Genomic DNA, 12,822 nt, shown 5'->3' with positions numbered 1-12,822 from the left:
AACCAATTGACCAGTCATTACCTCTTAGACGTTCAAATAGAGTTAGTGTTCCACCCCAGTTTTATGGTTTCCATATTATTACTGACGGGGATACGTTTATTAGTGATAGTACACTAGTAAATCTGGACGAACCTAATAGCTATAAGGAAGCCATGGCAGACCCAAAGTCTGCTAAATGGAAAGAGGCAATGGACAGCGAGATTCAGTCCATGTATGACAACCAAGTTTGGAATTTGGTTGATAATGTACCAGGTCGTAAGACAGTCGGGTGCAAGTGGATCTTCAAGAAGAAGACAAACATGGATGGGAAAGTGCACACTTATAAAGCGCGATTGGTCGCGAAGGGCTTTACTCAAACTCCTGGAGTTGACTATGATGAGACCTTCTCGCCAGTTGCTAAAATAAAGTCTATTAGGGTAATGCTCGCAATAGCTGTATTTCATGATTATGAAATCTGGCAGATGGACGTAAAAACCGCTTTCCTAAATGGGAAGTTGGCTGAGGATGTTTACATGAATCAGCCAGAGGGTTTTGTCGATGCGAAGTATCCAAATAGAGTGTGCAAGCTTGAGAAATCCATTTATGGATTGAAGCGAGCATCTCGCAGATGGAATCTTTGTTTTGACGAGAAGGTAAAAGAGTTTGGCTTTCTGCGAAACGAAGATGAGTCATGTGTGTATGTCAAGGCCAGTGGGAGTATAGTGAGCTTCCTCATATTGTATGTCGATGACATACTGCTCATAGGAAACAACATCCTAACCTTGCAGGAAGTCAAGTCCTGGCTTGGGAAGTGTTTCGCTATGAAGGACCTCGGAGAGGCTGCATATATTCTGGGAATAAGGATAGTGAGAGACAGAAGTAAGAGACTGATAGAACTCAGTCAAAATACGTACTTGGAAAAGGTACTAAAACGTTTTAGTATGGAAAATTCCAAGAAAGGGGAGTTGCCAATTCAATGCAATACCAAACTGAGTAAGACTCAGAGCCCAAGTACAGAGGCAGAGATAGCTGATATGAGCCGAGTACCTTACGCTTCCGCAGTTGGCTCGATTATGTACGCTATGACCTGTACTCGACCTGATGTGGCCTTCGCTTTGAGCATGGTCAGCAGATATAAGGGAACCCTGGTAAAGCACATTGGATTGCTGTCAAGAATATTCTTAAGTACCTACGAAGGACCAATGTAACGCCCGTAGATCCGGGCTAGTCAATCTAGAGATAATAGGGGTTGAAAACGACTTTTCGACAAAAGATTATTTAGAATAAATAATCTTAGCCAAGTTGTAGAATATGTCTCAAGGTTTCCGTACATATAAAAAACGCCGAAATCCGAGTTATAACGAAGAAGTTATGACCCGTCGAAGTTTTTCGGCAAAACCGGCACGACACCGGGAGACGTAAATAGTGAATTTACAATAGAGGACTTTTTAGCCTTAGTGATATAAACAAAAGTTGTAGTATGTTAAACCGATAACCAAATATGACTTCGTATGTGGAAGTTATGAATTTTCTAAGATTTGGCATAACAGTGCACGGCCCGAAACTCGAATTTTAGTTCGAGCGGTTTTTGGCTTAGACAACCTAAATGAGAGTTGAAGATCTCATTAATAGGAACTCAACGGTAAAAAGACAGACGAAAACGGAGTCCGTATGAAGGAGTTACGAATTCTTCGTGGTCATTTAACAGTCTAAACTCCTCCTACTGTTAAATTTAAGATCGGTCGAGAATTAGCCAATAGAGTCTAAATGAAATTTGTAGATCTTGATTTTACCTACGCGTGGAAAAAACGAACGTTGAAAACGGAGCTCGTATGCGAGAGTTGTGATTTTTCTAAGTCGGGAGGCTGATACACGAGTTTGGGTGACGTGGCACCACCAGAAAGAGGACACGTGGCACCACCAGAAGGCTGCCACATGCACTAACTCGGCGAGTTTGTGTCAAGACTCGGCGAGTCCATCAGATATTTTCACTATAAATAGAGGTGCCGGGTCTTGCCATTTCTTCACACATCCCAAACTCACTTTCTCTCTCTAGTTTCTCTCTCTAGCCTCCCAAACCCCCCCCCCCCCTAAAGCCTAGGTAAACCCCCTAGCACCCGAAGGAAGCCCCGAGGCTCCCGGAGTCCCAAGAAAAGAGCCTTTCGGCTCGGGAACGCTGCTCCAGCGAAGCCCGGTTTTTGCGAAAAACCCGCTGTAAGTGAGCTATGCCTACCCTATCTTTAGTATAGCTTATGTTTTAATATAGTAACATGATTAGGACCTTAAAATAATTATTTGGGCTATTATTATTATGAGTTATATAGTGTTGTTTAACGCTTATATAATAATAATAATAGCTAGACTATTAATTAGTCTCGGTGAATATTGAGCTAAACCCTAGTGGTAATGATACTAGGTTTTGTCGAGGGAAATTGTTTTAAGAAGTACCAAAGCGCTGTCCGAATTCAGAATCACCACCTAATCAGGTGAGTGCATAGTTACTTTCATCTTACACATAGATATGAAGTATTTTATATAAACTACGTGCTATGTGTGCATATTATCTGTATATTTGCTATCTATGCTGGATGAACGATTTTATACAAGTTTTATAGGATTTAAACTGTATATGTATTTATATCCACATAATATGTTAGGTAAAACATGGGTAGATGAAATATGAGTTGGATGATGAGTTGAGAGGTGATATAGACCATAAGATGAGGGTGAGAGGTGGACGATGTGAGAATCCTTTTTCCCAAACGATAGCCCCGTCATTCAGCAGAGTATGGATGACAACCATAAACTATTCTAGACAGTCCAGTTGAACACTAGCAGGCTCGCAACCTGTAGGTGTTGTGAACGATGTGTTCACCCAGTGTACTCTAAACCCTGGCGATCATGCAGACTTGGTGCCTAAACCTTGGCGATCATGCAGACTTGGTGCCAAAACCCTGGCGACTATGCGGACTTAGTGCCTGTTGTATAAACCCTGGCGACTATGCAGACTTAGTGCCTAACCCGTGGTGACGATGGACTTCGTGCCGATTCCTTAGGATGATCCTTAGGAATGAATGAACGAGGAGTGATTGATTCTTAGGGTAGATCCTTAAGAGTAAAGAAGATAATGGGGATGGGTAATTGGGTTGATTGTTTGATGTTTAAACATAATAATTATTTTATTGTGGGTTGAAAACCCTATGTACTCACCAGGTTTCCCAACCTGACCCACTCAGTTTATTTGTATCACAGGTGTCGATGTGAAGTTACTTTACACTGAGAGATTTAAAAGAGATGTAGATCACTAGTGTAAATGAATGTAAGTTCTGTTTATGCTTATGTTTCTGTATTGACGATGACATCCCAATGTTTTAAAATGAATAAAAATACATTTCTTCGGAAATGCCTTGATAACGTATTTATCATGTTTTTCTGGGAACAAATTCCGCAACATTTTTATTAAAATAGGTACTCTGATTATTATAAAGCATAAACAAAATCGGTCTTTTCTGGCCGTGAAAATGGGGATGTCACAACCAAGGAATGGTTTCTAGTCCTCGGTGGGAGTGATGACTTAAGGGTGCGAGGGTACAGTGACGCTAGCTTCCAGACGGATCGGGATAATTACCGATCACAGTCGGGCTGGGTCTTTACCATGAACGGAGGAGCAGTGACTTGGAAAAGTTCCAAGCAAGAGACCGTTGCTGATTCAACGTGCGAATCAGAGTACATTGTGGAAAGCGAGGCGTCAAAGGAGGCTATATGGTTGAAGAACTTCATTGGAGACCTTGGAGTTGTGCCATCCATAAAGGAGCCCATGGAAAATTTCTGTGATAATGAAGGAGCGGTTGCCTTAACCAAGGAACCAAGAGATCATGGCAGATCTCGACATATCGACAGGAAATACCATTTTATTAGACATCAGGTAGAAGAGGGACTCCTCGTTGTGAAGAGGGTATCGTCGGAAGATAACCCATCAGATCCCCTTACGAAGGGACTGAGTAGGGTCAAGCATTTGCAGCACGCTAGGAGCGTTGGGCTAAAGGACGATATTAGTTTAGATTAGATAGGTAGGAAACTTGTAATGGATAATTTTGTATTCAACATTTGATGATTAAATAAAGGTGTGTTATTTATAAGAAAGTTGCTATCTTGTGTTGATTATTTATCTATTGTTTCGTTTTTTGCATGTTTTGACTTCCTGAATAATAAGATTATTCGAACAGTCCACAATCGCTCATATGTTGGAAGTAGATGTGAAAGAAGATTGTCATAAATTTATTTGTAGATTGTCTAAAAGGCTTTGGACATTGCAAAGGTTTGCTACAAAGTTTATGAGTGCTTATGAAATATGTTTTGAGCATTGGAATAAACCCACACTTGCTAATATCACTTCATGAAAGTTATCACAAGTGATCGCAAGATGATAATATCATATAATCTTAAGACCTAGAGATATGGTTATTGTTTGCTAGTTGATTATATATTGATAATACGAAAACGCATCAGTAACTTGATGTTATAAAACGTATTATTGTGTGTAACTTAGCTAGTAGATAATAAAAGCATATAAGTCGAAGTTTTCTGTTCCTTTTATTCTAAGAGTATAAAAGCGATATCTTGGCCACTCGATGATTTGGTTTGACTTATGTGCCGGGCTCGGTCAGGATGAAGTTGATGTGTTCAACTAAGTTCTATGTCGAACAAATCAGAGATCGAGAAACAAAATGTTGGACAATAAGTATTGTCAGCATGATATCTAGAACAGAGGATTATACGATCCCTTATCTGAAGGACAGATTATTGATCAGAGTTGACAGCGGCTATTGAAAGCTACGATTGCTAATCGGATCCTGAAGTTATATGTGAGATATAGTTACTAGACTTATCCAAGTGGGAGACTGTTGGATTAGTGTCTAAGTCCGTAACTATATTTGGTATGTACTTGACCCGGTTATGCATGGTCCTTTTGGGTTGCCTTCACCAAAGCAACTTGACAAGGTAATTTGATATGAGAGAGAGGATATTATGGTTTATTAATATATTATAAGAATAATATATTAAAGGAGAAATCGTATTTATTTAATTAGTATTAGTCATAAATTAATTAGAAATTAATTTGGTGACTAAAAGAGATTAATTAAATAAAGGGGTATAAACTGTCAAATGTGTGATAGTTGAGTTTTGGGCTGGGAAACCTAATGGACTAAGGGGGAACGAAATTATGATGAAGGATCATCATATTTTCGTCCAAGGCCTCATTCCAGAAGGTTCCTTGGGCTGCTTGGTGGCTAAGCTATCCATTAGGGTTTAGACTGAAACCCTAGCACCCTACAGTATAAATAGAGACCCTATGCTTCAATTTTCGGCCACTTGTTCCAAGAGAAACCCTAGGGCCGAAAATTAGTATCCTCCCTCCTCTCTCTTAATTGCCTTCTTGCTTCTTGGTGTTTGTGAGCCATTAGAGGCACTACATTTGTGGTGCTTGCTTTCAAGAGTTTAAGAGATCAAGGAAACTAGTTGTTATTGCAATATAACAACAAAGGTATGTCTTCTACTCTTCTATATGATTTTCGAAAATTGTAGGAGCATGCTAGGGTTTATTTTGTGTTCATAAAGTTGTATGTCTTATAGTGAAAACATAGATCCAATTAGGGTTGCATGCACACATAGGATTGTTTGTATAAAACCTATCAAATTTCTTTTTCAGAGTTTTAGGGTTTTAGACTGGGACTCGACGAGTTGGAGAGCTCCAACTCGTCGAGTAGAGATCATTGAGGGACGTGGGATTTAGGACCTACTCGACAAGTTGGAAGGCCCAAATCGACGAGTAGGCACTGTAAAGGAAAAACCCTAATTTTAGGGTTTGCACCCTATATAATCTCCTTAAAACCTTGAGGTTGACTTTCCATCAGCCTCCAAACCCTAAGAACGTCTGTGCTAAACCCTAATCTCCATTTCCTCTCATATTGTGAGTTAGAGTGACTTTTGGAGCTTAAGAAGAAGAAGATAGTGAGAAGAAGGAGAAGATCCAGCAAACAAAACCCTCACTCTTGAGCTTGACAATCTTGTGGACTATTATAAGTCTTCAAGATTCGATTTTTATCTTAGAATATGGCTAGACCTTGAGTTTACTCTTCATTTACTATCTTTCTTGTTGATTGCATGCATGGGGTTCATAAAGTTTGCAACTTTATGAATCTCCAGGGCAAAATGGTCCCATGGTAGGCTAGATCTGGCTTTTGGTCAAGCATGGATGCCATGCATGGATTTTAGGGTATATTTCCCCCCTTTAGCCATTTTGACTTCAAGACATGCATTGGACATGCATGTCCATAAAGTCTCCATCTTTGGAACGTTTTGAGGGTTAGAAACTCTTCTAGAAAGAAGGGATTAAAGATCCCTAGAGTCTTGAACCATATGGCTAAACTTTTAAGCTTTCCAACATTTGTTAAGGGCTCTAGAGCATTCAGAGTGGTTCCAGAGGATAAAGTTGGAAACTTTATCCTTCTAGACACCTTAAGACCTTAGATCTAAGCCCTAGAGTCCCTGTAATCGACGTATCATCCGAATGTGCAAACAAGGGGAAAACTCGACGAGTTGGATCGGGTTTTCCCATCTACTAGATATTGAGTGAACTCGACGAGTTGATGAGACAACTCGGCGAGTTGGCTAGGGTTTGTCCCGGTTTTCTGGACTCTGAAGGAACTCGATGAGTTGCTAGATGCACTCGACGAGTTGGGGTCAACATGGACTGTTGACCTTGACTGTTGACTTGGACTTTGACCAGGGTTGACCAAGTTTGACCTTGAGGGTATTTACGGTATTTCGGGATTTTGACAAGTTAATCACATGATGGTTATAGGCAGTTGAATTGGAGCTGCGCATTGGGACTTATCTGATCCTATCTTATCAATTCAACATTCTTGAGAGGTGAGTCTCCTCACCATACCAATGGGTCGAAGGCACCAAGGCCGACCCATTTTATGATATGTAGTACACTAGTTGAAGTAGTGTTATATGGCATGTTAGCTGGTTATGTGCTAGGAGGTATGTTAGTTGTATATATGGTATGCTTGTATGGAAGACCATGGAAGAGCCCATGACACCTGGATGTAAGACCATGTGGAGAGCCTATGGCTTTCCCATTAAAGACCATGGGAGAGCCCATGGCACTTTGATGTAAGACCATGTAGAAAGCCCATGACTTTCCTATTAAAGACCATGGGAGAGCCCATGACACTTACGCCTTGTTCCCGAGTTCTACTTAAGGAGGGAAATGGGAGGATACAGAGGGAAAATGAGGGGTGTCGAAGGAAAATCGTGTTTCCGAGTTTCATTAATGGAAGGAAAGTGAGGGGAGGGGAAGGATTTTGGAGTCATATTTTCCTTCCAAATTTTCCTCCCAAATTGGGCGGATTTGGGAAGAAAGTTAGGGGAAGGAAAATTTCATGTTTTATTTTCTTTTTCCTCCTAACTCGGGAACACAAAAACTTAAAATTTTCCTTTCATTTGTTTTCATTTCCTTCGAACTCGGGAACACGGTATAACGGATATTTTCCTTCCCCTCCCTTTCTTTCGGTCAAAATTTTCCTTCCTTTTCCTTTTATGAATTTACAAAAAAACTGGGGAATAAGGCGTTAGGTGTAAGACCATGTGGGGAGCCCATGGCATCCTGGAGTAAGACCATGGGGGAAGCCCACGACATCCCTATATGTTGTATGCATGGATTATGTAGCTTTTATAGCTAATATGGATTATGTGATTATGTGGAGTGTGTGGGGTATGCTCTGGGGAATTCACTAAGTATTAACTTACAGTTTGTTGATTTGTTTCAGGTACTTCTGAGCCTAAGGGCAAAGGCAAGGCTTGATGACGCGACATGCACTCTCCGGCATTTAATTTGATGGGACATTCTGATATTTGAAATAAAATTGTTGATGTTAGGAATTTAAAAACAATTGTTCTTGAGATTTGTGGTTTATTGAAAATGTTTTTACTATTTAAAAATGAAAATTTTCTTTTGAAAATTTGGGTCGTTACATCCTCAACAGAGTCCAACGGGTCATGCATTCTAATGTCATATCTCCTAGATCCACAAATGTTGTTTTCAAAAGAACTAGTTTTGTCATCCAGAAAGGGCTAGCAACGCAGCTTGTTGTCCGTTTGCCTTCCATCGATATGTATTGAACTATATTAGTCGTATTATTATTTGAGTAATAGATAAACAACAATGCAATAGACAAAAACATAAAAAATATATCAGAAGGACAATTTTTCGAAGGATTAAAACCATATACAAACATGGTCAAAAGGACCATCAATCCAAAAAAATTATGATTTGGATCAAATTTGGGAAAAAATCACGTACTAAAGGGACCACTTTTGCAGTTTTGCCTAAAATAAAATGTCACTGATGACTTTTCTTTTGTAACATATGGTGAGTTGCTCTTATTATGGCTACCGTTGGCCACTAAAATCTCTCACGATTCAGAATCCTGTCAATCTCTGTTCAATTTCGACAAAACTCCCTTCCTAGGGTTCAGGTAGTTGACTACCTATCCATTTCAACAATTCTTCCCTCTTTCTCCAATTTCCGATCCTTCAATTAAGGGGAATCAATTTCAAGTGTCGTGAATCTAGGGTTAATCAGATCAATGTAATATACTATAAATATAAACAAACATTGCACCTTTGATGGCATCAACTAATTCGTCTTCATTATCTTACAATGAAGATTGAGGGTTTTGCGGTGTCTTCATCATCTCCTTATTCGCTTCGAACCGGTTGTCTTGTTGATGGCAGCGCCGAGGATTCTGGTGGCGGAGTCCGAAAGGTTGATGAGGGATGTAGAGATGGGGGAAGATTCCCCTACTAGTAAGAAGCATGTAGGTTCTAAATTGGAAAGGACGTTCCCTCTGACTAGATGGGAATTCTCGATGGCTTTGGGCGTTTTCTTGGTTTTTTCGATCGGTTTGTTCTTCATTTATCAGACAATGCCAGCTGCTGATGGTAAACTTAAGCTGCCTAGATCCATATCGGATCTGCGAATCTTGAAGTACGTACCCAAATTCTTACTTTTATGCTTTATTACAATCTTAACTATTGCTGATCTGAATGTAGTTGCTTGGAATTATACCTGTACTAGGATTTCTTATGGTTTTCTTCTTTCTGTAAGTTGGTAATTATGTGAGTGGTAAGCCATATGAATTCTTTTGGTGGTGGGTCTAGTCAATGTCTATATATCCTTCAAAATGGTGATACTAAACTGATGTACTTCTCATGTAGTGATCTGCCTTAATGTATAACATATAATATTCAAGGTTAACACATGAGAACATAAAAAAGAAGATAGTTTTGGCCATAGCCAAAGAGATAGTGTATGAACATCTACAAAATATGGAATTTTTAATTTGCACATAAACACAAGAGCACAAATAGATACACAATGACAGGTTTTTGCACCATTGGTGAAATGTCTGATTTGCGTCCCATTTCCCACATAGAGGCAAGATCAAGAACACACTTTAGGATATTCAAAGGACCCTAGAAAATGTTTTTACTTCAAAGTCCCTTACACACCAAATCTCTGTTTATGGTATTGTATCTTTTCTTCATCCATTGTAATGGTAACCTCATTGGCTTGAATAAAATGTTTGTATGTTTTTTTGTTTTCAGAGATCACCTTGGGGCATATGCAAGCATTAATCCAACAAAGTTCATCGTAGGTTACTGCTCCACTTACATATTCATGCAGACATTTATGATTCCAGGGACAATTTTCATGTCATTGCTTGCTGGAGCCCTTTTTGGTGTTATTAAAGGCATCTTCTTGGTTGTGTTTAATTCCACTGCTGGTGCTTCATCCTGCTTTTTCCTGTCAAAGCTAATTGGAAGGCCCATAGTTTACTGGCTCTGGCCAGGAAAGTTAAAATTGTTTCAGACAGAGGTAAAAATATAAAAATTACTGTCCAAGTGGCAAGTGCTTTTTTCTGTATTCTAACTTCTCAGTTTCTATTCTTAATCTCAGGTAGCAAAGCGAAGAGACAAATTGCTGAATTACATGCTGTTTTTGAGGATAACTCCAACTTTGCCAAATCTTTTTATTAATTTGGCATCACCAATTGTTGATGTACCATATCATGTATTCTTTTTGGCTACAGTTGTTGGCCTTGTCCCAGCTGCCTATGTTACTGTCAGAGTAAGTCATTTCAAATAGCAATGTACTTTCATTTCTATACTTTGGGTATATAACTCAAATTGTAACCAAGTTTGAGTTTTGTATTTAGTATGAAATTTGTGATTGATAATTGTATGAAAGGTTGTGTTGGTGTTTGAAATTGTGAAATTTTGCAGGCTGGGCTAGCACTTGGTGATCTGCATTCGGTTAAAGATCTGTATGATTTCAAGACATTATCAGTGCTTTTCTTGATTGGCTTCATCTCCATACTTCCAACTATCTTGAAGAAGAAACGGATATATGAGTAATCTCTGTCTTCTAGACATGTCTGTAATATAACTATTACACACTTACAAATGTTATACAAATTTAGAGTGGCAAATGGAAGAGAAGAGAAGAAGGCTATAATTTATTCCGTAAAGCATAACAATTGTTAAATCTTTTTGGTGTTCCTATTGAAAAAAAAAAACTGGCAAATAGAGTTGAAAGGTTCTTTATAGATTCTGAGATATAGATATATGTACTTCTCTGTAGAAGAAAATCAGGATTTTGTTTTTTTTTTTTTAATTTCTTTGTGTTGAAAAGTTGTTTATAGCTTCTTGCCTTTTGTTTCTGCCTTTTTGTTTAGCTTTTCTTGTAAGACATGAATTTATATCGTACTTGTAGCGACAGTTTTATAGATTGGTATCTTGTGAATTTATATCCCAACTCTTCCACTTTGGTAATCATTTGATGTGATCAGCTGGATACTTTCTGTCTCTCCCACATATTGTTGGGCCATTTGTAACACTTCTTATAATCCTCCTGCTTCATTATGTCTTGTTAACACATACATATATACATACGTCCATACATATTTTAGCCTTAAAGAGTTAAAGAGGTTAATATGAGAGTATATGATGTGGATGATGACAATCGTGACTTTTGGGATAATGTAAATTCCATGTGTTTAAATTGTTTTGGTCGAATTTAGAATTTGTTAAAGAGGATTTGGAATTAGAAGAAATTTGAGACCGATAGGATTGTAAGGGGAAATTTGCTTTTCAAAACAATTTATAGATTTATTGGCTTTTTGAAAAGATAATAAATAATTAAAAATTGTTTTTGACAAACTTAAAAAACACTTTTGTTGTTCAGCAAAACAATCCCAAACACCCCTTAAATCTATCATTTGCTATATGTTTGGTTGATGGGAGTTGAAATGGAATTGAAAATTTGTTGTTCTATTTTTTTTTTTTTAGTTTCCAAATTTATCAAAGCATTTAAAATGTATATCTACTCTAATAAATATTTTTTTGCACATATTATTTTGTGGTTATTTTAAATTAAAAATTTTTCTCATGATATTATTTGTTTTGTTTTGTTTTGTTTTTCTATTTTATTAAATTCCACAAAGTATTTAAATGTAATAATTGCAATAAATGCAATAATGAATGAATAACTTTTCTTATAATTTAAAAATTCTTAAATTATTGTTTATTTATCTAAATTATTTTTAAATTTAAAAAAGAAAAAAACATTTCAATTTCAATAATTTAATATTTTTCTTGCTTTCCTTATAAATTTAAACTCAAATGTTTAGACATTGATACTAGTTAACAAAATGTTTTCTTTAGGTGGTTCTAAAATAAAAAAATCTGGGAGTTTTGACTTATTTCACCATCGAAGTATCAAAATCGACTCAATTTAGCCATTGAAAATCTGATCACTCTAAATTGGACCCTAAAGACTGAGTTTTGACTCGTTTACCCTTACGACCTCATATACCCCTTTACCCTATTCTTCTGCCAACGTGACATCCTAAATTAGACACTGAACTTCTGATCATGCTAAATTAGAAGAATGTCTCTTACGTAAAAGGTCTTCAGCACAATCTCATTTCAATCAACCAACTGTGTGATGCTGGCTATGAAGTTCACTTTAACAAGAGAGAAGGAAATGTTGTTGATCAAAAGAATTTCACTGTTCTGACTGCAAATCGACAAAATGACATTTATGTTTTGGACATGTTCTCTGCTGACAATTCACTTCGTCGCTGCTTCTTCTCTCGTGCTCAGTCTCATCTTAATTGGCTGTGACACAAGAGATTATCTAATTTGAACTTTAAGAACATATCAAAGATTTATGGGATCCAACTTGTAAGAGGGATTCCTAAGATGTAGTTTGTCAAAGATAAATTATGCTCAATGTGTGAAAAGGGAAAGAAAACCAAGTCCTCCTTCAAGCCAAAGTCCTATTCCTCTATTATCAAACATTTTCATCTTCTCCACATGGACCTTTTTGGACTGGTCCCAATTAAGTCAAGGGATGGGAAGAAGTATACTCTCGTTATTGTGGATGAATTTTCAAGATTTACCTGGGTAGTCTTTTTAAGGAAAAGAGTCATGTTACTAATGAAATCATTTCACTCCTTAATCAATGGGAAGTTCTTTATAATCATAAAGTCAGGCAATTACATAGTGATCATGGAACTAAATTTAAAAATTCCTCCCTGGAAGACTTTTGCTAAATCTCAGGAATCTCTCTAAACTTCTCAGCTGTTAGAACTCCCCAACAAAATGACATTGCTGAAAGAAGAGATAGAACTCTCGAAGCTGGAAGAACTATGGTCGTTGAAGCTGGTATTCCTCTGTATTTTTTTGGTTGAAGCTGTTAACACAACA

The 12,822-nt window shown here is 37.7% G+C and overlaps 1 protein-coding gene across 1 annotated transcript; it reads left to right on the top strand.

Annotated features, from left to right (window-relative positions):
* Nucleotides 1-8,427: 8,427 nt before the first annotated feature.
* Nucleotides 8,428-10,859, top strand: LOC145122372 (putative membrane protein At4g09580). The gene is made up of 5 exons (XM_079058128.1): nucleotides 8,428-8,525; nucleotides 8,717-9,037; nucleotides 9,658-9,928; nucleotides 10,010-10,180; nucleotides 10,336-10,859. The coding sequence occupies exons 2-5, from the start codon at nucleotides 8,778-8,780 to the stop codon at nucleotides 10,465-10,467; spliced, it is 834 nt and encodes a 277-aa protein (XP_078914254.1). The 5' UTR covers nucleotides 8,428-8,525; nucleotides 8,717-8,777; the 3' UTR covers nucleotides 10,468-10,859.
* The last annotated feature ends 1,963 nt before the right edge of the window (nucleotides 10,860-12,822 follow it).

The sequence above is a fragment of the Lactuca virosa genome, chromosome 1 (genome assembly GCF_052849685.1).
Source record: "Lactuca virosa cultivar CGN04683 chromosome 1, Lactuca_virosa_CGN04683_v6, whole genome shotgun sequence".
In the NCBI taxonomy this organism is placed as follows: Eukaryota; Viridiplantae; Streptophyta; class Magnoliopsida; order Asterales; family Asteraceae; genus Lactuca; species Lactuca virosa.
This window is presented reverse-complemented; position numbering and strand designations above follow the sequence as displayed.